Consider the following 27467-nt stretch of genomic DNA (forward strand, 5'->3'; position numbering starts at 1 on the left):
TTAGCAAACATTATTAATATGAATGTGATATTTAACCTACCTTTTCTCCATTCACAGAATTAAAAATGAAGTCAAACATTGGAGAAGCGGACAAACATCTGGACACTCATACACATGAGCAAACTGAGAAAATCTTGAAAGAAAAGTCCATGGATCTCAAGGCTGGAAAATTTGCAGGGAAGCAAGTGACAGTGTGGGAAGTGCTGCACTCAGAATACATATCTAGCGAAAGGAGGATGCAAATAATACTTGACTTCAAAGGGAGCAGACGAACAATTGAGGAAATAGTTGTTTTAGTGACTGCAATTGTTGAAGAGACAACTTCAAAGAAACACAAGTATAAAGGCTTAAGAAAACAAGTTTCTGCAAGTCAACTGTTTGAGTCAAAAATTATATCAAAGGAAGTCTTAGGTCAGATCATTCAAGGTGAAATCACAGATAAGGCCCTGAATGAAATGGAATCAGTTCAAAAATACCTCACAGTAACAAACAGCATTGCAGGGGTAAGAGTTGAGTCAACAAAACAGATCATGAGCATCTATGACGCCAAAACCAAAGGACTGCTGCCACCTGGAACATCTCTAATCCTACTAGAAGCTCAGGCTGCCACTGGTTTTGTCATCGACCCAGTCACCAACAGGAAGTTGTCGGTGGAGGAAGCTGTAGCCGCAGGTGTGGTGGGTGCAGAATGGAAGAGCAAACTCCTGTCAGCAGAAAGGGCTGTCACTGGCTACACTGACCCTTACACTGGCAATACAATCTCCCTGTTCCAGGCCTTGAAGAAAGAACTGATTGTAAAGGATCACGGCATTCGTCTGCTAGAGGCCCAAATCGCTACTGGAGGCATCATCGATCCGGTGTACAGCCATCGAGTACCAGTAGAAGTGGCGTACCAGAGGGGCTACTTCGATGAAGAAATGAACCAGATCCTCTCAGATCCAGATGACGACACAAAAGGCTTCTTTGATCCCAACACTCAGGAGAACCTCACCTATCTGCAGCTGGTGGAGAGGTGTGTGAGGGATCCTGAGACAGGACTCAGCCTGCTTGTAGTTGTAAAGAAAGGGGAGTTTTACTTTTACATTGATGAGCACACAAAGACCATTCTCAAGTCCACCACAACAACAAAGGCAGGGGGCAAATTCACAGGGCAGACGGTTTCACTGTGGGAACTCCTATACTTCCAGTACATCACTGAGGAGAAGCGAAGAGATCTTGTACAACAGTACAAATCTGGATCAATTACAGTTGATCACTTCATGGAGCGAGTACTGAGGATAATTCAGCAGAAAACATCCTCAACAACAGTTGAACAAACAACAGATAAATCAGAGTTTCAAAACTCAAAGACAACAACTATGACAACAACAACAACAACAACTGAAACAACATTCCAAGGAATTAGGAAAGATGTGACGGCTCATGAGCTTCTTGAGTCCAAAATCATTGATAAGAACCTTTATGACGACCTCAGTGCAGGCAAAGTCACCGTAGACCATGTGAGTGAAATGGACTCTGTGCGCAAGTACCTCCAAGGGACTAACAGCATTGCTGGAGTGTATGTTCAATCCACTAAAAAAACACTTAGCATCCAAGAAGCCAAGGCCAAGGGACTTCTGACACCTGGAACATCTCTAGTCCTACTAGAAGCTCAGGCTGCCACTGGTTTTGTCATCGACCCAGTAAACAACAGGAAGTTGTCGGTGGAGGAAGCCGTAGCCGCAGGTGTGGTGGGTGCAGAATGGAAGAGCAAACTCCTGTCAGCAGAGAGGGCCGTCACTGGCTACACTGACCCTTACACTGGCAATACAATCTCCCTGTTCCAGGCCTTGAAGAAAGAACTGATTGTAAAGGATCACGGCATTCGTCTGCTAGAGGCCCAAATCGCTACTGGAGGCATCATCGATCCGGTGTACAGCCATCGAGTACCAGTAGAAGTGGCGTACCAGAGGGGCTACTTCGATGAAGAAATGAACCAGATCCTCTCAGATCCAGATGACGACACAAAAGGCTTCTTTGATCCCAACACTCAGGAGAACCTCACCTATCTGCAGCTGGTGGAGAGGTGTGTGAGGGATCCTGAGACAGGACTCAGCCTGCTTGTAGTTGTAAAGAAAGGGGAGTTTTACTTTTACATTGATGAGCACACAAAGACCATTCTCAAGTCCACCACAACAACAAAGGCAGGGGGCAAATTCACAGGGCAGACGGTTTCACTGTGGGAACTCCTATACTTCCAGTACATCACTGAGGAGAAGCGAAGAGATCTTGTACAACAGTACAAATCTGGATCAATTACAGTTGATCACTTCATGGAGCGAGTACTGAGGATAATTCAGCAGAAAACATCCTCAACAACAGTTGAACAAACAACAGATAAATCAGAGTTTCAAAACTCAAAGACAACAACTATGACAACAACAACAACAACTGAAACAACATTCCAAGGAATTAGGAAAGATGTGACGGCTCATGAGCTTCTTGAGTCCAAAATCATTGATAAGAACCTTTATGACGACCTCAGTGCAGGCAAAGTCACCGTAGACCATGTGAGTGAAATGGACTCTGTGCGCAAGTACCTCCAAGGGACTAACAGCATTGCTGGAGTGTATGTTCAATCCACTAAAAAAACACTTAGCATCCAAGAAGCCAAGGCCAAGGGACTTCTGACACCTGGAACATCTCTAGTCCTACTAGAAGCTCAGGCTGCCACTGGTTTTGTCATCGACCCAGTCAACAACAGGAAGTTGTCAGTGGAGGAAGCCGTAGCCGCAGGTGTGGTGGGTGCAGAATGGAAGAGCAAACTCCTGTCAGCAGAGAGGGCTGTCACTGGCTACACTGACCCTTACACTGGCAATACAATCTCCCTGTTCCAGGCCTTGAAGAAAGAACTGATTGTAAAGGATCACGGCATTCGTCTGCTAGAGGCCCAAATCGCTACTGGAGGCATCATCGATCCGGTGTACAGCCATCGAGTACCAGTAGAAGTGGCGTACCAGAGGGGCTACTTCGATGAAGAAATGAACCAGATCCTCTCAGATCCAGATGACGACACAAAAGGCTTCTTTGATCCCAACACTCAGGAGAACCTCACCTATCTGCAGCTGGTGGAGAGGTGTGTGAGGGATCCTGAGACAGGACTCAGCCTGCTTGTAGTTGTAAAGAAAGGGGAGTTTTACTTTTACATTGATGAGCACACAAAGACCATTCTCAAGTCCACCACAACAACAAAGGCAGGGGGCAAATTCACAGGGCAGACGGTTTCACTGTGGGAACTCCTATACTTCCAGTACATCACTGAGGAGAAGCGAAGAGATCTTGTACAACAGTACAAATCTGGATCAATTACAGTTGATCACTTCATGGAGCGAGTACTGAGGATAATTCAGCAGAAAACATCCTCAACAACAGTTGAACAAACAACAGATAAATCAGAGTTTCAAAACTCAAAGACAACAACTATGACAACAACAACAACAACTGAAACAACATTCCAAGGAATTAGGAAAGATGTGACGGCTCATGAGCTTCTTGAGTCCAAAATCATTGATAAGAACCTTTATGACGACCTCAGTGCAGGCAAAGTCACCGTAGACCATGTGAGTGAAATGGACTCTGTGCGCAAGTACCTCCAAGGGACTAACAGCATTGCTGGAGTGTATGTTCAATCCACTAAAAAAACACTTAGCATCCAAGAAGCTAAAGCCAAGGGACTTCTGACACCTGGAACATCTCTAGTCCTACTAGAAGCTCAGGCTGCCACTGGTTTTGTCATCGACCCAGTCACCAACAGGAAGTTGTCGGTGGAGGAAGCCGTAGCCGCAGGTGTGGTGGGTGCAGAATGGAAGAGCAAACTCCTGTCAGCAGAAAGGGCTGTCACTGGCTACACTGACCCTTACACTGGCAATACAATCTCCCTGTTCCAGGCCTTGAAGAAAGAACTGATTGTAAAGGATCACGGCATTCGTCTGCTAGAGGCCCAAATCGCTACTGGAGGCATCATCGATCCGGTGTACAGCCATCGAGTACCAGTAGAAGTGGCGTATCAGAGGGGCTATTTCGATGAAGAAATGAACCAAATCCTCTCAGATCCAGATGACGACACAAAAGGCTTCTTTGATCCCAACACTCAGGAGAACCTCACCTATCTGCAGCTGGTGGAGAGGTGTGTGAGGGATCCTGAGACAGGACTCAGCCTGCTTGTAGTTGTAAAGAAAGGGGAGTTTTACTTTTACATTGATGAGCACACAAAGACCATTCTCAAGTCCACCACAACAACAAAGGCAGGGGGCAAATTCACAGGGCAGACGGTTTCACTGTGGGAACTCCTATACTTCCAGTACATCACTGAGGAGAAGCGAAGAGATCTTGTACAACAGTACAAATCTGGATCAATTACAGTTGATCACTTCATGGAGCGAGTACTGAGGATAATTCAGCAGAAAACATCCTCAACAACAGTTGAACAAACAACAGATAAATCAGAGTTTCAAAACTCAAAGACAACAACTATGACAACAACAACAACAACTGAAACAACATTCCAAGGAATTAGGAAAGATGTGACGGCTCATGAGCTTCTTGAGTCCAAAATCATTGATAAGAACCTTTATGATGACCTCAGTGCAGGCAAAGTCACCGTAGACCATGTGAGTGAAATGGACTCTGTGCGCAAGTACCTCCAAGGGACTAACAGCATTGCTGGAGTGTATGTTCAATCCACTAAAAAGACACTTAGCATCCAAGAAGCTAAAGCCAAGGGACTTCTGACACCTGGAACATCTCTAGTCCTACTAGAAGCTCAGGCTGCCACTGGTTTTGTCATCGACCCAGTAAACAACAGGAAGTTGTCGGTGGAGGAAGCCGTAGCCGCAGGTGTGGTGGGTGCAGAATGGAAGAGCAAACTCCTGTCAGCAGAGAGGGCCGTCACTGGCTACACTGACCCTTACACTGGCAATACAATCTCCCTGTTCCAGGCCTTGAAGAAAGAACTGATTGTAAAGGATCACGGCATTCGTCTGCTAGAGGCCCAAATCGCTACTGGAGGCATCATCGATCCGGTGTACAGCCATCGAGTACCAGTAGAAGTGGCGTACCAGAGGGGCTACTTCGATGAAGAAATGAACCAGATCCTCTCAGATCCAGATGACGACACAAAAGGCTTCTTTGATCCCAACACTCAGGAGAACCTCACCTATCTGCAGCTGGTGGAGAGGTGTGTGAGGGATCCTGAGACAGGACTCAGCCTGCTTGTAGTTGTAAAGAAAGGGGAGTTTTACTTTTACATTGATGAGCACACAAAGACCATTCTCAAGTCCACCACAACAACAAAGGCAGGGGGCAAATTCACAGGGCAGACGGTTTCACTGTGGGAACTCCTATACTTCCAGTACATCACTGAGGAGAAGCGAAGAGATCTTGTACAACAGTACAAATCTGGATCAATTACAGTTGATCACTTCATGGAGCGAGTACTGAGGATAATTCAGCAGAAAACATCCTCAACAACAGTTGAACAAACAACAGATAAATCAGAGTTTCAAAACTCAAAGACAACAACTATGACAACAACAACAACAACTGAAACAACATTCCAAGGAATTAGGAAAGATGTGACGGCTCATGAGCTTCTTGAGTCCAAAATCATTGATAAGAACCTTTATGACGACCTCAGTGCAGGCAAAGTCACCGTAGACCATGTGAGTGAAATGGACTCTGTGCGCAAGTACCTCCAAGGGACTAACAGCATTGCTGGAGTGTATGTTCAATCCACTAAAAAAACACTTAGCATCCAAGAAGCCAAGGCCAAGGGACTTCTGACACCTGGAACATCTCTAGTCCTACTAGAAGCTCAGGCTGCCACTGGTTTTGTCATCGACCCAGTCAACAACAGGAAGTTGTCAGTGGAGGAAGCCGTAGCCGCAGGTGTGGTGGGTGCAGAATGGAAGAGCAAACTCCTGTCAGCAGAGAGGGCTGTCACTGGCTACACTGACCCTTACACTGGCAATACAATCTCCCTGTTCCAGGCCTTGAAGAAAGAACTGATTGTAAAGGATCACGGCATTCGTCTGCTAGAGGCCCAAATCGCTACTGGAGGCATCATCGATCCGGTGTACAGCCATCGAGTACCAGTAGAAGTGGCGTACCAGAGGGGCTATTTCGATGAAGAAATGAACCAAATCCTCTCAGATCCAGATGACGACACAAAAGGCTTCTTTGATCCCAACACTCAGGAGAACCTCACCTATCTGCAGCTGGTGGAGAGGTGTGTGAGGGATCCTGAGACAGGACTCAGCCTGCTTGTAGTTGTAAAGAAAGGGGAGTTTTACTTTTACATTGATGAGCACACAAAGACCATTCTCAAGTCCACCACAACAACAAAGGCAGGGGGCAAATTCACAGGGCAGACGGTTTCACTGTGGGAACTCCTATACTTCCAGTACATCACTGAGGAGAAGCGAAGAGATCTTGTACAACAGTACAAATCTGGATCAATTACAGTTGATCACTTCATGGAGCGAGTACTGAGGATAATTCAGCAGAAAACATCCTCAACAACAGTTGAACAAACAACAGATAAATCAGAGTTTCAAAACTCAAAGACAACAACTATGACAACAACAACAACAACTGAAACAACATTCCAAGGAATTAGGAAAGATGTGACGGCTCATGAGCTTCTTGAGTCCAAAATCATTGATAAGAACCTTTATGACGACCTCAGTGCAGGCAAAGTCACCGTAGACCATGTGAGTGAAATGGACTCTGTGCGCAAGTACCTCCAAGGGACTAACAGCATTGCTGGAGTGTATGTTCAATCCACTAAAAAAACACTTAGCATCCAAGAAGCCAAGGCCAAGGGACTTCTGACACCTGGAACATCTCTAGTCCTACTAGAAGCTCAGGCTGCCACTGGTTTTGTCATCGACCCAGTAAACAACAGGAAGTTGTCGGTGGAGGAAGCCGTAGCCGTAGGTGTGGTGGGTGCAGAATGGAAGAGCAAACTCCTGTCAGCAGAGAGGGCCGTCACTGGCTACACTGACCCTTACACTGGCAATACAATCTCCCTGTTCCAGGCCTTGAAGAAAGAACTGATTGTAAAGGATCACGGCATTCGTCTGCTAGAGGCCCAAATCGCTACTGGAGGCATCATCGATCCGGTGTACAGCCATCGAGTACCAGTAGAAGTGGCGTACCAGAGGGGCTACTTCGATGAAGAAATGAACCAGATCCTCTCAGATCCAGATGACGACACAAAGGGCTTCTTTGATCCCAACACTCAGGAGAACCTCACCTATCTGCAGTTGGTAGAGAGATGTGTTAGGGATCCATGCACAGGTCTAAGTTTACTAAGTCTCAATAAATAAAGGAGTTAAAGGAATATATGTTTGACAGATTCTTTTACGAATGAAGAATATTTAAAACAGTCTCCTTCTTTAAAATGTTGGACCGAAACCTGTGTCAAAATCTGCTATAGCTCCTCTTCATTTACTAAACATTTCTGCAGTATTGCACTCATTATATCCATTTCTATATAAAGCAGGCCCAAATGGCCCTGAGATTTGAAGACACACCGTAAACATTTTAAAACAGCTTTTAGTATGATGGTAATAGTGTAAAGGTACAAAATAATGTAGCTTAATTATGTCTTTGAAAAAGTGTTGTTTTCTAGTAATGCAACATCTTTAATTGTGTTTCATTCTGAACAAGAGCAATCCGAGATTTCTGACCTCCAGCAAAGAGGTACACAAATCCGGATCCAGAATGATCCTGATATTTTAATGGGGATGTCCCAGGACCAAGATCCACCTCTGGTGAAAATTTCAGACAGATCCGCCCAGTAGTTTCTGAGAAATCTTGTCCACAGACAGACAGACAAACAGACAGACGGACAAATAAATGAACGGACCGGATCGCATAACCTCCTTGCTGGAGGTAATAAGATAACTGCAGATCAGAGTTAATATTTTACTTTTAACCAGTAATGAATGAAAGTTAACATTTTATTGAATTTCGTGATGATTTCTTTATGTCTTAATGGCAAACTGCTCTGAATGTGAATTTGACCATACACAGGACAATAAATGGAAAGATAAAATCCTCGTGTCGTCATAATTAATATCAATCCCACCACTTACATCTATTACAAACACATTCCTAAATACATAATTCTCATATGGGTTTAGAACATTTACATTTATACAATAAATGTGTTATACATGATCCTAACGTCTGGAAATGACACAATTTTTTATTTGTTTAAATAACAAACAATATGCATTCTACTTAGAAAGAAGTCAACAGATAGCATTAATAATGGGATGAGCCATAGACTACTTAATTGGTGGCCAAGCAGCAAAGCCACCTAGAGGGTTTCTACGTATTCTTCTTCTTATTATTATAAATCTTCTTCTGCCATATGAGCCTATGGCAGCTCCTAGAACCACATGGTCAGAAGTTGCGCAATTTGGCACACTCTTTTGGACCAGTCCCCTCATCAATTACACAAAGTTTCATGTCTCCCATTTGAACCCTCTAGCGTCACCAATGGTTCAAAGTTTGTGAAGTGTGAAGAACTGCTTATATTTTTACCAAGTACCTGAACTATGTGATTTCCAGCACTGAGAATAGCTCACTAGGATAAGTTGGTGTCCTGGCAATGGCACAGCAGAGATTTTGAATCCAGCAAAAGCCGACGAGCATGTTATGTCTCTGATTCTCTGTTTAGCGAATCTGTAAGCCACTGCAAAGGAAGCCAGGTACACCACAGTCGCTAGCTACCTGTAGTCAAGCTGTATATAGTCAATGCAATCCTCACACAACTATCAAAATTATTTAAGATTTTGAAACCGTTTGTTCGATACAGCCAATCAAAATCGGAAAGTTGTGTCGTATCTCAGCAAATCTTTGTTGGATTCAGGCTAAACTTGCTGTGTGTACTCGGATCCTTCTTCTGAGGATGTCGAAAGTTTCTTCTGGGTCATCTGACCTGGTTGGCCACCCCATCGCTGCTTGCAGCTATATTAATATTTCTATTGCTGTCCTATGAACCGTTCTGCTTTTGACAGAGAGAATGGATTTGGTGGCTGGAAATGTCATGTCATGCATTGAGTCATGTTTATTTTGGCAATCATTAGTAAGAACTGTAGTGCAAAATACAATTATGTACATAATAAGACTTAAAAAGCTTTGTCTGTCCACAACAGATTTAAAAGGACTGTTTGGGAGAACACCGGTGTCCACATATTGCCAGAGAAGTAGTGACCAGTAGCACATTTACCGGCCATTATCTTATTTTTATGTTGCCATCGATTACCTCATTACTTTCACCTTACCCTTGTCAATCATTCACCACAATATACCAATACACATTACAGGACCGCTGGATGTTCAGTAACTCACTGACATGTGATACCTGGTTCCTGTTACTTCACACCCTATTCTATTTTGTCCAGGAGTTGGCGTATATCCTCCTGGCCACGGTACAATTTCTTCATCCCCCTGGGAAGGTAGCGGCATGATGACAGGTTTAGGTAGTTCAGTGCAACAGCATGTCCAATCAGTAACCTAAAAACAGACAGGAATGTGGATCATAAATTTCAAACGGTAGTAAAAAACTTTATAACATAGATCCCGAATCTGTACCAGCCCTGCTGAAGAAGAAGGACAAGCTGAGGGATCATTTTAAATATGCCCATGTGCGGTTCTGCCTTAAGATAAATAGCTATATTTTTATCATTTACAAGCAGGAATGTCTGTCGTAACTTACAATGTGATGTGAACAATTGCCTGCACATTTGATACTGAGTAACTGGAATGTTCTGGCATATCACCGCCCATGCTTCCTTCCTGCCATTTTGTTTCATTGAGAATTTTTTTTTGTGGAACAACAACAAAAGGCACTAGAGCATAAGGATCTTCTGCCTGTGGCTCTACTGTACCTGAGGGCCTGTGAGGTGAGTTTGGTCCCAGTGAGGTTGAGTGAACGCAAGGCTTCTGCACCCTCACCCAGGGCCAGATGACCCATGGCAATTTCCAGGTCCTCCTCTGAGAAGGCATGGTTAGTGATGTCCAGCTCGCGTAGCGTGCGGCTCCACTTCTCTGTTAGCAGGTGCAGCCCGTTTTTAGAAGATGCCACTGACGTGCTGTTGAAGTAGAGGCCCCAGAAGAGACACTCTAAATCTGGGGAGGGGGGGGGGGGGGGCAAAGAAAGTAGGAAAACAGTACTCAACAGAGACACACATGTCAAATCTCTTACAAACAATATCAAAAAATATGTACTGATGTACATGCATGTCAAAGGGCAATAGTTGCAAAGTACCCATAAACATTCTTAGACATATGCATTCCTATTTTAAATCTAGCAATTTCTAGGATAAATTAGCTCTATATATAGATATCTCTATTTAAAAAAAAATATGATTAGCATACAAGTAAGATGATGGAAAGCACATCTTCCACAAACAATACATAAATATAAAATATAAGATACAAAATACTAATGCTAGTTCAATATCCACTGTCTCTGATAAACACCTTCGAAGTTTACGGATATAATCAATAAAAAGATAACTATTATAGTTACATAAATATTATATATGCTTTTATATATGCTTCCATCAGTTGACTGAAACAAGCAATTCCAGGCAACAAATCAATCCTCCATGTTTGAGTTTGTTTTATTTTCAAATTAATTTCAACATTCTTGTGAGGCTGTGAGCTCAGGTAAAAAAACAACAACATGGGCAACAGGCTGACCTTGACAAGGCAGGGCAGAGAGGGCAGTCGGGGTCACACGAGAGCACCCTCGCAGGTCCAGCACTCGTAGCCGGGGGGAGCCGTGGAGCAGACTGTTAAGGTCCTGATCCGAGAAGGAGGACATGGATGTGGTCGCGATGCACAGCTCCTCCAACAAAGGGAAGCCAGGCGTGGAGGTTGGAATGTTCCGGATCATCTTGAGCCTTGGCATCACGTTCATCATACTGAATGTCTGACAGCGGTAAATGTCCAAATTTTCATGCAACACGAGCTGACTGGTTTGTTCTTAGCTTTTAGAATTCAAAACCCATAAGGCAAAAGTAACAACTTAGCAGTCTGTTTTACCCAAAGTAACTTACAGTGCAGGGAATGTATACACTGCTTCAGTCTGTGAACTCCCAGTGGGAATAACACCACTGACACCGTTCTCTGAGCTACAGGAACAGGCACAGACACATTAAGTACATCAAATATGTGTGTCATGAAACCAGCGAAAGCCAACCATTATCCAAGATGTGAGGAAACCTCTGTAGTCATGCTTAGGTTTAAGAGATTACACCAAGGTAAGAGTGCTCCACCTACTGATGCTACTTACAGTTGCAACATATCTCAGAGTGAACAAATACCATAATACTGTAGATATTCAACACACTGACTAAAGAATAATAAATATGCATCAATATGACAATAGGCTGTTTGAGTTCTGAGTATATGTTGGATAACAGAAACCTTTGAGTATTTAGGCTCTTTTGATACTGGACAAGCATGCAGAAATTCTAAACCATTTCTAAAAAGGCCAGAAGAAATTGGCTACATATTTAATTTACCTGTAGAATTTTCAAGAAACTGATCGAATAAAAACTCAAATAAAGACGGACCTGAAGTTTGGGACAGCCAATCTGTAAAGCTGGAATACAGATGGCAAGCTGAGAGAATCCAGTGTTGAGATTTGTGTTGACTGCCAGTGAGCGAAGTTCAGGACAGCAGCCTTTCTGTGGATGACAAAAGACTTGACCTTCTAATAGTTCCCATGGCATCACCTGTGTTACAGATGCTATTCACATTAAGACATCACAAACTCCATGAGTTTTTATCAGCTTTTTAATATTGTCTTGCATTTTTAAAATACTTTGGTGGATCCACTGTGTGCACTGCATTTTTAATACGATAGGGTTTGGCACGTCGCTGCTGATTGGGTAACACACACAGCCTGTTTAACCCAAAAATCATAACAAAATGCTGCACACAGTTTTCAGATTGAATGCCCCCCTGGTTCAGAACTTAGCTCACCTTTGCACAATTTTTAGAACAAAACAGACAACTTTACCGGCTAAAACACCACTGCCTCTACTGAGTAAATATTATGTGTGAATCAAAAACTAGATAAGTAGACTGCTCACTGATATGACGGTGAGCAATTTCTCACTCTTTGAACCATAGCTGAAGAAAATCTTCCGGATCTGTTGGCCATAGGTCTCCAGGAATGTGACAAGGCCTTCACCCTGGACCTAAAGAAGGAACAACAGAAGTACAAATGAAGACTCCCCTTGCACGCTTTTACCAACATCGTGGCTGCACTGCATGAGAATGAAAAGGTCCCCATGTAAAGGTAACACTTCTGGGTCAGCCCAGATCCATATTACATTTTTTGTATTCACCACATAACCTACCAAAACATCATTCCCATCTCAATCTGTGCGTCAGATCTCAACATATGTTGTGTTCCACTTTATTGTGCCAGTGTTGTTGTAATGTATGGGCAGCACTCCACTATATATGGGAAGCACCCAATGGCATACGGACAGCAATCTATGGGCAGCACTCCATTATATATTATGTAGATACTCTAAGAACCTATACTACACTGGGCTATGCTTTTGGTAGTTGTATGTTTGCTCTATGGATTTTTTGTGGTGTATTGATGTACGTATATAATTATCATTGCAATTTATGTGAATGATGTTGGCAGAACTTACATCAGTGTTCTGCACATCTATGCAGTCCAGCTGCTTGCAGTGGCTTCCCAGACTCTGGAAGGCTTTGTCAGTCACACCTGTACAGTGGGACAGCTTGAGGGAGCTCAGTTGAGGGCAGGATTCAGACAGAGCCTGCAAAATATCAACATGTAAAATATACAAATAGTCAAAGGGCCACAAATGTGAAATCAATAGAAAACCTTGTTGTGAAATGTGTCTAGTTCATCTGTAAATTGCAATTTTTGTGATATGACCACTATTGACAATGTAAACACCTTAGCCACTGAAGGCAGGGGAAGCACAAGAAAGAATGAATAGAATGCACTATTAATGTGTCTATGACTAATCACATATCTGGTCCCTTACCTGAACAACATAGTCCACATTCTTTTTCCAGTGACAAAGTGAAAATTCCCTGAGTTGAGCAAGTCTAAAAGGGAATGGAGGGCCACATTTCATAATCAAAGCATGAATATGAACATGCTTAACATCAATATCAGAACAGATGCAGAAGAATTCAACTATAAACGATAAACTGACAAGACGACAGGAACCACGATACAGTCCTAAATATCTGACCTGTTCTGTGCCATCCAGTTCACAGTGTTCTTGATCCTCATCTCTGTTTTGGGGAGCTGACTCTTGCCAGGTTCTATCCAGCAAAATCCCATGGTAACACTTCGCCACAGGCTAGGGCTGGATGCAGCATCATTCCACACCCGACATACCCTAGACACCCTTCAAAATCACACAGTATAACAGGATAAATCACTAAGAGCTGATGTCAGAATCTCATTCCCCCAAATGTTACCTGTTACATGAAAGGTGTTCATCCATGAATGTGTGCATGCATGTAAGGAAATACCTAGTATCACTATTTCTGCCTCATCTTAAACAATTTAATCCTTTTTTTAAACAAATAAAACAGAAAATGAAATCCATTTTATTTAATCAAAACCCACCTGCACAGGAATGGCACTGCCCCATCTCGATGAACAACGTACTGAAATATATTAACCAGCACCTCAACTGGAAGTCTCTGACCCCACTGGTCAGTGTCATCACCTGAGAGAGAGACATTTGCCCGAGGTTTAACCTGATGATCAGGGTCACTGCCCTGTGCTTGAGTGTTCACTCCGACAGTCGTTCTGACAGGTCTGGTATGTTTTTTTGTCTTCTTGGTTTCGGTGATTTTCCCTTGGCCTTTTCTCTTGGGCAGTGTCTTCATTTTATTTTTGCGGCCCTTACGCTTGGGCCGCCACACGCTGTCGCTTTGACTAACATTGGATATGATCAGGAGCATGTCCTCTCCCACCTCAATTGTGTAGTTAGGTCTGGGCGTCCGAGTAGTTTTCGACTTTTTCCTCTTGACTTTGGGCTTGGATTTTGAGTCCGCGGAGGAGCCACGTTTTCTCTTGAGGACGCTCCGATTGTTTGATCTATTTAGTGTTCCTCTGGATGCCGCGTCACTGGTTGACTGGTCATTTGCGAAGCCATCGGTCTCTACAGTTAAGTTTTTTGAAGTGGATTCCACCTCCGGCAGCGTTCCGGCTCCTTCCATGCTTGCTTATCCTCTGTTTGGTTCTGTCGAGGAAATGCACAACGTGAACTTCCATAGCAAGAAACACATGCAATACAATTTGCATTTGGCAGTGTACATTTAACTGATAGCGTCCAATAAACATCAATTAAAACTAAACAGCTAGCTACATTTTCAATTTTGGATCATCATCTGCCTGCATATTCCCTTCTATCTTACAAACATACCTTGGCGTATGCAAGACAGCTTGATTCAAATTAGTTAATGATCAGCCTCAAGTGTATTAAGTAAACGTACATTAAATGTGTCTATCTGTTGGTGTTTCCCATTAAAACTAAATCATTGGGTTGACCACAACTGACTTACAAAATCAAGTAGACCGTCTGGTCATTGTTGGTGTAATGGGAGGTGGGAGACAACAACTTTACAACATAGTTTAGACTTCCGGAAAACGACTTTTGCTGTCAAAGTAATAGTCACTCGTGCAAATCACTTTTTCAGATGAAAGTGAAAGTCCTCTCTATGGCAGATGTTTAGCATGTTTGGAAAACGTCGTATAAGAGGCAATGTGTATTTTTAGGCAGTGCACCCCCCCCACCGCTGCCTATAGTCTTTTTTATGACAGGATAGAGACATATAAGATTATTTTAAAGTCCTAATGATCAGCCTACTCATTTGTAAGACCCGCAGCTGACATGGAACGCTATTAACCGGTTCAGGAACTTTATTTTTTTGTTCTAACTGGTTCAGGAATGTCAATTTTAGAATTGAAACGAAAACCGGAAACGTTAAAATACTGTTTCTGTTCAGAACCAACCAATTGGGAAAAAAATCTGGTTCAAAGCGCTGGTGTCTGTTGGACAATCCAGGTGGTTTGACTCATAGATATCTTAGATAAAGGCTAGATGGATTATGGCGGACTCTTGAATGTCCGCACAGGAGGCCATTTTGAGGACAGTATGCTTCCGGTAGGGATCAGTGGTACGTTAGGTAACGTCAGTGATCTTCACAATCGTTTACACTCTTATCTCGCGGAAATTTTGACGGATTTACATATGACTTGATTTACAATCGTCATTACCTTGGTAATAATTATGGATGCTTGAACATGTTGAAATGTGCAGCTTAATTGTGTATCACGGCTATTGTGTATCAGTCATTTTACATCAATTGGCGAGTAATTGTTCTTTCTTTTCAATATAACTTAAGTTGCACATAATAAAACTGAAGTTGCACATGATTTCCAATCGGGTTGGTTTGTTAAACATCTTACATTATGATTTCGACAGGAAATTGCTGACTATTGCCAATGAAGATGCCAGCATTTTGTGCAACCTGCTCTACTGAACACTCCCTTGAAACGAGACCTGTCAGAGACCTGTCAATGTTATTTTCATATGAAAACCCATGTTTATAATTCTTCATAAGTATGTAGTGCCATAAGAAATATCTTACGTTTATAACAAACCAACCTGTTTGAAAATCGGTTGAAAATTGAGCAAGTTCTGGTTATTTAAAAAGTCCACTACCAACACAATGTTAAGGGGAGTGAGCGATACTGTCCTCAAAATGGCCGAAATGTGCGGACATTCGACTCCGTCGGCCACAAACGCAGGCAGGATATCTAGCCTTTATTATAGATATCTATGGTTTGACTACGAAATTAAAGCACACACATCTCACACGTGACAGATTTACATGCATGATTTACACGCTTTTCAGTATCACGTGATCATGTCGACATTATTGCTGCCACCTTCACCAATACATTTCTTCTTGAGTAGATTTGTATGCCTAAAGCACGGATTGTCAATACTGCCCTCAACTGGTGATGTTGCAAATGGCTGGAGAGGCTTTTCTTTTTGTTGATATTGCGAAAATCCCATCATGCCTTGCAGAGAACTTACTCAATGTCCTGCCAAAGCACATTTAGTGGTACTGCTCACACAATTACTCAACGGAGAGCTGTAGGAGAAAAGTACATTGGTTAAGAAGATAGCGTACTATGTATTCGCCGGAAAATTATCCAGGGTGATACAAGTGGGAATTTGATAAAACGTTGACGTTACCCTCTGGACATTACGTTGAGTTCTCCTGGTTGTTCCCACTCATATAACTTAAAATTGCACCAACGGTAAGCAGTGATTTAACTTCACTTTGTTGGATTTTAAGTCAGTTTACTTACATCGACTCTAAGGCAATGCTATTTGTAAACAGAATGTGTGAATACCTGAATAAAACATTAAGTTACAGAACTGCCTTCCTATACGTTAACGTTACCAAACAAGCTAGAATAGCATGCTTCCAAGATCCATCTAACGTAAGCGTAACGTATTCTGTTATATGATTTTGTCTAGACGTCCACTTGAAACGTATTATAGGTGAACGTCGAACCCGTAAACGATTTAAGGACAATCTGAATTGTTATTTTGTAAGCTTGAAGGCAATTTGGACGAACCAGGCTGTTCGCTACCCACCCTGCTTTTCGCGCGTTAGAAGGCAAGGGCAATCGCCATGATGTAACTTGTGTTTGCTGCCCTGTGAAGGAAGCTTGCTAGCTGGCTAATGTGTATCTCTTACCTTGCACATTAGTCTGAGTAAGTGACACTTTATCAGGGAATTTGTCAGATAATTTGAATTATGAGTATCTAACCGGATGTTAGTTGTATACTCAGTCTCGAGGGTGCAACTGCTACAAATTATGGCTGCTGTGAATATATCACTGTATTTTACATTCTAAGTTATTTTAAGAATGATCAAAATAATGTTTGCATTCAACAGTCTTGTCTCTCTTACCTAAATTTGACCCATTTTTGATATTATTTATCAACGGAAATCTGAGTAACGGTAATGAAACCGACGGTAGACGGAGCTACCTCAATCTAACCTTTGGCCCAGTTTTACATTTACCTTTTGCACAGTGTACTGTTGTACCTGCCTTGGTAATTCCAATTAATGTTGGAACAGTTTGTATGATAATATAATTATATAATGTAATCATGCTTGAGTACGTTATAGTAGTAAGTTTTTTTGTCGTCAAAAGCACAACGCTTTTACACTGAGAAACGGGTGAGGGCGGGTGTTGTGTTGTAGAATCACATTGTTGAAGTAGGCATCAAGAAGAAAACCACATACTGCGCCTTTATCTTCAAGAGTTGTCACGCTAGTTTGTCCTGTGCCTGTTAACTAAGGAATCCTGTTATTTTGTAACAATAAAAACTAAACCATTTATCTGGCCTTTATTTGGAAGCTCGTGCTCCCCCAGATGTTTTAAATACGTCCTCCCCAAGCAAATTCATCTGGACCCTCAGTCATGGAGACGGCGCAAGATTCTGGTCCAAGCCTTCTCAGTATTGCTAATGAATTGAGTGAGTATTTATTTCACCTTCAATAGATAGTACACTTTGGTTTACCTTCTGCGGAAGTCTGTGAAAGTGGATCTATGAGCATGAGGCTTTAGAAATGTTCATCAGACTTCCTCCCCCCCCCCCCCCCCCCCCATCAAAGAGAACATTAAGTCATATGTGTATAGCTTTTTAGCAAAATGCAGCAAATCAAGTGTCTAGCGCCTCAGTAAACAGTATTTCTATGCAGCTAGACATACTGATTTGTGTTGATGTGGAAATCTCCCCCTAGACTATTTTTGCTTTGTCTTTTCATAATACTGATAACATAAATAATGCTAATTATTAATTTACCATAGTTACCACACCTTACTCTTCATTTCCTGAGTATAATACATAATGGTTTACTTTAGATGTGTTTGAATTCAACACTGTTTTTTTTTTTATTAAATCATGTGTGTTCCAGGGGATGACACATATGATAAGCTTGTTGGTGACTTCCTGGGGTCTCAGACTGGCGAAGGACTGCTTTTGGATGAGAAGCCATGCAAAAATCAGCTGTTGGTTCAAATCGGACTGTTGCGAGAGGACAACGAAGTCCCCTGGGGGCTAGTCCTGAAATGGCTTCAGAAGATTTTCCCTATGTTCCAGTCTGCGGATTTCCAGTGTCTGATCGAGAGAAACACTGAGACAACTTTAAGCTTAACTGGTGACGCACGAAAGAACTTTCTTGAATCAGATGTCAACTTTGAGTTTGTTGGTCCCATATGTGATAGTATTGGTATTGGGAGAACCGATTTGCTAGAAATGTCTGACTTTTCTGAACGTGCCCAGTACACTGAAATCACTAATGGTCTGATGTTAGAGTTGAGTAACTTTGTATTACGGGAAAAAATTGACCTCATTGTTTTAGTGTCATGGCTCAGAAACTTTGATCCCCAGTTCTGTAGTGATGGGAAAATTCAGAAGGCCAACAGATTGCTCAAAGCAAAGCTTAAGAAGTTCATGGCGCACTACCGGAATTACCAAAGGACTAGGTACAGGTCAAATGGTCTTATGGATCAGTTCCTTCAATCTCCTTTTGATCTTAACGATGCTGAACTTGACAAACCTCGAAAGGGCTTTAAGAAGAAACCTCCTAAGAAGAGGGGTCCAGGGAGACCTCGGCTTTTTAAGGAGGAGTCAGAGCCGACGCCGATATCACAGAAGCAGTCAAAATATACCACAGTTAAGTCTGAGACAGGAAAGCGACATAAGCTTGTGACTGTGAAAGAGGAATGTGATTCAGATGGGTATAATGATCAGCAAGAAAGGGGACCAGTTCCTGCAGGATCTAGAGGAAACTCTAACATCACTGATGGAGAGTCTCTCACTCTGCTTGATGTCTCCATAATCTCTGTTCAGAAACTATCAAATGTGTATGGAGGAAAAACTGAGGTGTCTAAGCAGGTGTCCTTGGATCTTCTGAAGAATCAGTACACACTTATGCTTGCAGAGGATGACGGCATGATGTATATGACAGAGCAGATTGAGGCGCTCAGTGAAACACACTCCCTAGTGTCACCATTAGATTTTCTACATTACAACACACATTACCTTTTGGACATTTATGATGCGATTGAGCAACAAATAATGTCCTTTGAACGAGAGATTTTGAACACAACTGGGGAGAAACTAGGTAGGGACAACAATCCAACCTTTAGTCATTTTATGAATTTTGATGAAAGTGCTACATGCCGTTATATCCGCATGGCATCAGATATTTTGAGCCCTCATGAAAATACAAAGAACAACTGCAGGAGACACTGGCTGGCCTTCTGTGTTGAGAGAAAGAATCCATCCAAACTCCCAGTGAATGTGTCCAATCGGTTCAACAACTACTTTGAAGCAGCTGCCGCTCTTCTCCACCACCGGACAGATGTTGTTCTTTTCCTTTCTGACCTACAGGTGTTGAACGACGAGCCCAACATAATATTGGACAGCATCAACGATGATGCCAATGACGATGCAATTCAAGCCTTGGCGTGCGTCTTGGCTGTTGTGTACTGCAAGGTTCTTGGTCCATACTGGCAGCTTCTCAAGAGCAAGGCACAGTATGCTTTGTATAGCAGATACATCTACTGCCTTTACCAGAAGGTCCTACAGTGGTCAAAAGATGCCACTACTCTCATGGAGCCCGAGCTGGCTACAAATGTTTTCTTGCAGGTTCCTCTGCAGGAAGGAACCTTCAACAAGGTCTTCACATTCTGCAACACCAATGCAGAGAATCAGTACGGCATACTGATCAGAACTTGTCTGGAAAAAGTCATGAAAGTCATTGCTGCTGTTATGGAGGAGAACCTGAAAGACTTCCTTCCTGGAGGGGTCTATTGCCAAGAGCCCTCTGCCGAGGTGTCAAAGCAGTTAAAGCACTGCACTTTCTCCCACTTAATGGGAGAATACCCCTTTGGTCAGGCCTTCCCCTACAAGAGTCAAAGACCTGACCTTGCACCACCATCCAACTCCTCCAGAGGGATGCCTTTGGCACAGAAAAATCGTTTCTCTCTCCCTGGAAGGCATCAGTCAAAAACAGGGTCTAATAAGCATTTCCCCAAAGACAAACTCAAAAAGAAGAAGCCGATGTTGTCATTTGGAATGGAGGAAAGTGAAGCTTTACCAATATTTAATGACCCAGTGGCTGAGGCCACTCGAGAAACCATACTAATATCCATAGAGAAAAACGGGGGACCTTGTCGAACAAAGCAAGATGTAGATAGGCTTTTGGAGCGTCTAGAAGGAACTACGCATGCACAGAAACGCGAGGCCATCCGGTGTGAGCTAGGATACCAGAAAGTGATCCTTGGGTCGCGAAACCCTAACCTCGCTCATGTTGGCTTCTCCCTCACTGATATGGTGGCCAAGTTGAAAATCGTGCTGCCAGATGAAATGGGCTACAGTAGTCCAGAAGAAGACATCGAGGTGGACAGTGAAGAAGCAGAAGACATGGACTTTGGTTCTGGCCGAGCTATTGCAGACATCGAAGCAGAAGCGCTGGACAATGACGAACGGAACATAAACTTAGGACGAATAGGAGTCGCACCTTTCCAAAATTATAGGGAGATGAATGACTTTCGGAGCGAATTTCCAGGCCCCTTTTCTTCTTTTACTTAGCAAATGTAAGTTGACCTTCTCAACTAGCAAGATAACACTATAGCTAGAACTAGAAAAGACCTTATGTCCAGAGCCCACACGTTGGTTTTGACTTTCTGTTCATATACATATTTTTTACATTGAATTTGTAACCAGTGTAACGTGTACTCATTGTTAACACTTTCTGCTGTCTAGTGTCTGAGCTTTGGTCTATTACCTTATTGTAAAGTATTGCTTGTGGAAAAGTTGGAGGTCCATGTCCATGTGTTAATTTCAAATATCATATCTGTTAAGCATCTTTCTAGCTTCTAACTTTTGAAACTTATTTAGGACTGTCTTATTATGTGTTAACCACATGTTTCCATGGTTTGGATAAACTATCAATAAAAAAAATTTAAAAGGATTTTCATATCCTGTTTTCTATCCTTTATAAATACTTAAACTTGAAATATTTGCATACTGTTATATCAGGTCATTCATTTGCACATACGTACTTGCGTTAAGGACCATTTGAATGAAAGCTTGAATTTGTATTTGAGTTAATTGTGCAATTTCACTAAAGCTGTTATAAATGAAGACTGGAATCAGAAGAGTGGTATCACATTCCTAACACCAGTCCATGAAGACCATGCCTAATACAGGCATGTGACTTATTAGTCCAAAGATGAAGCCTACATGTAGGTCAGTCAAGGCAGGGCCTGAACCAATCAAATTTTATACAAAAGAAAAGTTGTTAAATTGCTTGTGGTATTGATTGGGGACTTCCCACAGCGGTCAATCCTTTCACTGTCACATGCAAGTACTCATACCCAACAACCTCACCTAACCAATATAACAACTGCCCAACCATAGATCCTGAGCAGAGGATAAAACAATGCGTAACTTGATGGCACCAGCTGCAACAGGTGCCGAGTGTTGTACCCAGGATCTGTAAAGGCTCCTCTTCACAGTACAAGATGCACTGTCTAGCCCACATTTGCTAAACAAACTTGAACAGCAGGATACAACAACAAAGCTTCCATTGGCAGCATTTTAGTGGGATTTTTAATCACCTGCATTCATCAGTGTTTCGTTTAATTAGGCCTGTGACACCTCCAGAAGCCTCAGCAGTGGTGTCTGGTGTCCAAGACCCAAACCCCTCCATATTCATTATGGGTTAGGACACATGCCATTACCAGAGACAACAACAGATGCACCTCACGATAGACCTCGACAAGATTTCACATATCCGTATTAGCTCAGGTCAATTCACGACCCTAAGTAGTTGGCGAGCGCCTCAGGCACAACCACTGGCTTGCTATATCAGCAGCCTTGGACAATGCCTTTAACCCTTAGGAGGCCCCTTCCCTGGCTGGTCATTGGTAAATCCCAAATTCCTTTTCCATACAAAGCTACAGTACCTACACAACGTGGCAACCCAAAGCCATTTCCTAACTGCCTTATTCATGACTTCCTCAAATTTCTCCACCTCTGAAATAGCAACTTCATACACAGTCAAAGGCCACCGCGTGGCAAACGGCTTAAATGGAAGCACCACAATTCCAATTTACCAGGCATTAAGGTCTTATCAATAGTACTGATAGCCTTAACAATACATTCTCCAGGCTCTCTGTCCTCTATGTGAATTTATTGTACCACCAACTCTTCACAGGTTTTTGTACAATAGAGGAAATCACCTCACCATCAATATGAAACCAAAACTGCTACATATAACATCAATAGCCTTATGGTTCAGAATAGTGTTTAACAGCATAACATCACCCAGAAAATGATGTAAAAATATCAGCAAAGTGAATATTACAATTTTGAAGATTGAGACAAATCGAGGACAGCTTACTCAACTACCTTTTCAGTAAGTATTAGAGTAGATGATTATAAGTTATAAGTTATCCTCCACTTTATGTCATTTTTAGATATAGAGCTAATATAAGAACCTACAATGTCATAAACAATGATGGAAACAATACACAAAATGGATGTTTATCATTTGTGTGACCTGGGGGAGTTATTATCCCAGACCAGCTCAAATCAGTAAATTGAGCTTAGTAGTGTCTCACCTACTACCTATTTGTATTTATTTTAAATCGATTTGCCCATTTCTGTCTCAAACAGGAGTCTAAATGGCAGACACATGGTGGAACCATGCAGTGGTCACGCACACCCTGGTGGCCATGTTTGGAATGGGCTCCTGGGTTTCAGTCAACTCCCTTTGGGTGGAGCTGCCAGTCATAGTGAACGTCTTGCCAGAAGGTAAATTATTTTCCAATTTCTTGTGACCATTACAGGCTGCTTAAACAAATGCATTTAGGTACAGTTATTTGCAGCACACATTATGGTTAGCTACTGAGAGGTTTAACCTTTCAGCCAGTCAGTTTAACCTTTCAGTCGTCTGTCCATTGTTCATCATTTGTCCATTTCCCATTAACCTTTAGGCTTTACAAATATCGATAAAAGGACTATTATGCACTTTAATTTAACTTTAACTTTTTTTAATTATTTCTCCTCAACAGGTTGGACGCTTCCTGCCTACCTCTCGGTGCTGATCGCCTTTGGAAACCTGGGTCCTGTGGTGGTGACCCTCACACATCACTTTGCGCCTGGTCGTCTGAACGAGCGGCTGCTGATCCACATCATCCAGGCCCTGGCGGTGGTGACAGCTGTCTTCCTGGCTCTGCTCTGGGACTATGAGACCGAGGTGGCCGGGCAGAAGCACTCGCTGGCCTTTCTGCTGCTCAGCTTCATCCTGGCCTTCGTCTGTTGCACCTCCAACGTCTCATTCCTGCCCTTCATGTTCCGCTACCCGCCCCAGTACATCCGCACCTTCTTCATCGGCCAGGGTCTGAGTGCACTGTTCCCTTGCGTGGTGGCGCTAGGCCAAGGCGTGGGGAAGCTCGAGTGCACTGAGGTCAATGGCACAGTTCACCCCCACCGCTTCAAGGAGAACTTCCCGGCCCAGAACTTTTTCTGGTTCCTGTTTGTCATGCTGGCTGTGTCAGGCCTCAGTTTTGTAGCGCTGAGCAAAAGAATATCTGCAGATACGGAGGCACAGCAGGAGGTCGTAACCCCTGACCCTGAACCGCAGATGCAGGTGGTGCGTGAGGGGAAGGAGACGCAGCCGCTGCAGAATGGAGGGGTGGTTGTGTCTGAGGAGGAGGTGGAGCTGGCAAAGATAGAGCTGCCCCCAGAATCTGTGATGTTCTGGACATCAAGGAACATCTACTTGCTAGTGCTGCTAGGCCTCTCCAATGCGTTGACCAATGGGGTGCTGCCATCTGTTCAGACTTTCTCCTGCCTGCCCTATGGGACTATGACCTTTCACCTTTCTGTCGTCCTTGGCAACATCGCCAACCCTCTGGCCTGCTTTGTGGCCATGTTTGTTCTCCTGAGGTGGGTTTATGGGGGAGCCCTTTTCTCACATTTGTGTAGCTATTCAAGCTTTTTCCATTAGAAACAAATCAGGCATTAATTGCTTTACATTAAATGTTCTTTTACCATTAACAATGCTCTAGATTAGAACTTACATTATACACAAATACTGCAGGTACCATTGATTTGATTACAAGAAAACTCCTAACCGCCAGCTAACCCTGTCTACCTTCGGTTTTTCCACTGTCATGGGGCTGCAGGTCCGGGGTAGGACTTGGTGTGATAGCCATTGCTGGTGGTGTGTTTGCCGCCTATCTAATGGCTCTGGCCGCACTCAGCCCTTGTCCACCACTTCTGGGCAGTCCTACTGGCATCTCCCTAGTGGTAAGTGAGGCCCATAAAGGTGTGAAAGGCTGTTAGAAAAAAACTGTTAGAAAAATCTGTTGATAGTGATGAGGGCACAATGTGAGACACATAGAAATGCCAATATCATCTAGTCAAAAGAACAACATACCCAAAGTAAGAACAGAGTGAACCTCCTGACCAGCAATGTCCACTAAGCAGGCTTTATTGTAAACAATTCTCTGCTCTCCAAGAAACCTGTCTTCTGACAGTGTCTCACAGTGTGGCAGCAGAGAATGGGAGACAAATTTTTAAATTGATACGAAAAAGTCTGAAATGTCTGATTATCTTTATTCATCCACAAGAAGATTGATTTTGTCAGCACTTGTATGTTTAAACCTCCCTCCTCTGTACTCACTTCCTGTCTCCTCCACACAGGTGATCTCGTGGATCATTTTCACTGGACTGTTCTCCTACCTGAAGGTCGTGATCGGGACGCTGCTTCACGAGGCTGGACATGCAGCTCTGCTGTGGTGTGGCGTGTTTATCCAGGCTGGCTCCCTGCTCGGGGCGCTCTCCATCTTTCCGTTAGTCAATGTCTATGGGGTCTTTACCAGTGCCGAGGACTGTGTAGACACCTGCAGCTGAGAATCTCCTGACTGTCTCTCAGACGAGAGTTGCAGTTGTGTCCCAGACAGGTACTGGGTTAAGATGTGAACTGCAGTATAATGTACATGTGAACAATGACACCGTAGTGCAGGAATGCTATTTCACAAGTTCTATAAGCCTTGCAAAGTGCCTTCACCCTGTAAGGTCGCTGGTTTGTTTAGGGCCACCTGGTTATTCTCACTTGATAAATGGGACTTCCAGCAGTGAAAAAAGATTACTCACTTTTGACGCATATGAAATTTTCTTGAGTGCAAATTCTAGTGTTATATCTGTGAACTGGAACATAGGGGCAGTTATGTGTGTTGTAAGTTCTCTTTAAGTAATTTATAATGATGTTGGTTTGACATTATGGCAGTTGTAATAGAACAGTTGTGGCCTTTTTGCAGTAACTGAAATGCCTTGAATAGCCTCTAAAACGGCAATATCAGTTTTGCAAGTATTTGCAGCCTCTAACATAGAAACAGTGACACATTTTAAAAAGATAAAAACAATGCCTTGCCTTGCCAGATGACAAGGGGCCATTTTAATCACAGCAGGAATACAAATAAAGGAGTAGACCGTCTTGTAGATAGAAAAATAACTTGACCATGCCTATACCAGGGAAGTTTTGTTTGTGCATCATTCATTGTCCAACTATGAATAATCTTCAATTGATGTAATGTGATGCATCAGGGGTCATTGAGATATGATATGTCATATTAAGGGTATTACTTTCTACTGATATGTTAAACTGATAAGACACTGCAATCTTCTAATGTAATTGTAACATGGACCGAATGGAATGTGTTCCATGTGAAGCCAGTGATATTATTTAGATAATTTGGTTCCTGGGCAGTTTGGGTCCTGAATGATATTCTGAAATGTTTTTCCTGTAGAAGATAAATTGTTGCTCAGGGATTTGCAAATCAAAACGTTTTCTTCTTGTGCGATCAGATGCTCAGATGTAATGTAGTTATAGTGGCAAAAATTGAATCTGAAGGATCTGAATCTGGATCTGAATCTGATTGCCTATTCCTCCAGCTCCAACCCGCTTGGCACTAGACTAAGTATTGAGGGACCCAAGAGTTGAACTGGAGCTCATGTTTTGCTTGGTATGGCTATTCCATTGACATCATATTAGTTATTTAAATGTACACTAGACAAAGCACATAATGGCAAGCACGTCTAAATAAAAGTGCTGACTTCTGTTATTCTTCTTGTACACGTCAACTACATAGGAAGTTTCATTATTGTTTTCTTTGATTGTTGTTGTGCCTAAAGTAGTTAAGTAAATGTGTCGTTGATATGTGGTTTCTTGTAAAAACAAGGGACATTTAGTGTTTCAGTGTGCAATGATATAATTTCTACATATGTTTAAGTCCTGTGCCAATTCAGTCTCAGGAATTGAATGACTTTATCTGAGCCGTACTTTACAATTGTGTTTAACTTGGCGCTGAGACCATAAGCCTTCATCCTGTTCCTTAATCGAGTCTTCCTTTTTTCTTTCATATTTTCAATAATTTTCATTCTTTTTTTCATAATAGTTTTTCTTTCGTTCCTCTCTAAAGGGGATTAACACAGGCATGGTAACTTATGTGGTATGCCATGAATGTATGCTTTTATGTACTGTACTGTACTTTAAACTTATTTTGAAATAAATGATGATAACGGTAAACTTGCATATATCTGGGTGTTGGGTTTTCTTGTCGTCTCTTGTCTTGTGCGAAGCCTCTTAGTTTGCTGAGAACCTTTGCTGTAAGGACAGTAACAGATGTTTTGTGGCACGCAGGCATCTTTGGGCCTCATGTCTTCAAGGTCATATGTGAGGACTGTGAAAATAACCCTGTGATCCTGGACACTGCAGGAGAACAATGTGTAGGAAACAACCTCTTAAACAGGAACTGTGGTCATATGTCTTAGTTCTTAACCTAAGGGGAAGAACCAGAGCCAAAGGTCAGACATCCATGCAGTTTTGTAACTGAGCCCCTGCAGAGATAAAGAAGGCCTGCTTCAGTGGAGGCTTTGTTCTATTTTTCAGCCTAAAAGCAGCAATACGTTCTGTTCCAAACCTAGCAAGCTAACTACCTAGAAGGCATGCAAACACCACCAACAGCCCAGTTGACACTGATAGAAGCTTGCCCAGACACTAACTGGTGTCTTTTGACAGTTTAGCTGGCAACGCCATGCTGTGAAAACTTTTCTTCCAATTTTGCAGGGTGTTCCAGCCCGGAACACAGAACTACAAAGGCCATATCCTGGATGGCTATGTGAAAAGACACAGGTGTTTATGTGTCCTTCACATGACCATATGCTCTCAAAATGAATTTGCGGATGGTACCAAAAGTTGCCTATAAAACCACACCT

At 42.6% G+C, this 27467-nt stretch overlaps 3 protein-coding genes across 3 annotated transcripts; 2 read left to right on the top strand and 1 right to left on the bottom strand.

Moving 5' to 3' along the window:
• Nucleotides 1–65: 65 nt before the first annotated feature.
• On the top strand, nucleotides 66–7920 carry eppk1 (epiplakin 1; the record flags this gene model as incomplete). The annotated part of the gene is made up of 1 exon (XM_080836324.1): nucleotides 66–7920. One exon carries the CDS (start codon nucleotides 66–68, stop codon nucleotides 7365–7367), a length of 7302 nt encoding a protein of 2433 aa, XP_080692450.1. The 3' UTR covers nucleotides 7368–7920.
• Nucleotides 7921–8224: 304 nt separating this feature from the next.
• Nucleotides 8225–14697, bottom strand: fbxl6 (F-box and leucine-rich repeat protein 6). The gene is made up of 10 exons (XM_080837426.1): nucleotides 14641–14697; nucleotides 13697–14318; nucleotides 13314–13472; nucleotides 13101–13164; nucleotides 12735–12866; nucleotides 12159–12266; nucleotides 11637–11750; nucleotides 10759–10990; nucleotides 9942–10182; nucleotides 8225–9567 (listed from the first exon to the last, which is right to left on the bottom strand). Exons 2-10 carry the CDS (start codon nucleotides 14293–14295, stop codon nucleotides 9438–9440), a joined length of 1779 nt encoding a protein of 592 aa, XP_080693552.1. The 5' UTR covers nucleotides 14296–14318; nucleotides 14641–14697; the 3' UTR covers nucleotides 8225–9437.
• A 1508-nt stretch (nucleotides 14698–16205) lies between these two features.
• Nucleotides 16206–26150, top strand: slc52a2 (solute carrier family 52 member 2). Its single transcript, XM_080837421.1, has 5 exons — nucleotides 16206–16408; nucleotides 22860–22997; nucleotides 23258–24134; nucleotides 24374–24497; nucleotides 24894–26150. Exons 2-5 carry the CDS (start codon nucleotides 22868–22870, stop codon nucleotides 25101–25103), a joined length of 1341 nt encoding a protein of 446 aa, XP_080693547.1. The 5' UTR covers nucleotides 16206–16408; nucleotides 22860–22867; the 3' UTR covers nucleotides 25104–26150.
• Nucleotides 26151–27467: the final 1317 nt, after the last annotated feature.

Source organism: Sprattus sprattus (genome assembly GCF_963457725.1).
Source record: "Sprattus sprattus genome assembly, chromosome: 4".
In the NCBI taxonomy this organism is placed as follows: Eukaryota; Metazoa; Chordata; class Actinopteri; order Clupeiformes; family Clupeidae; genus Sprattus; species Sprattus sprattus.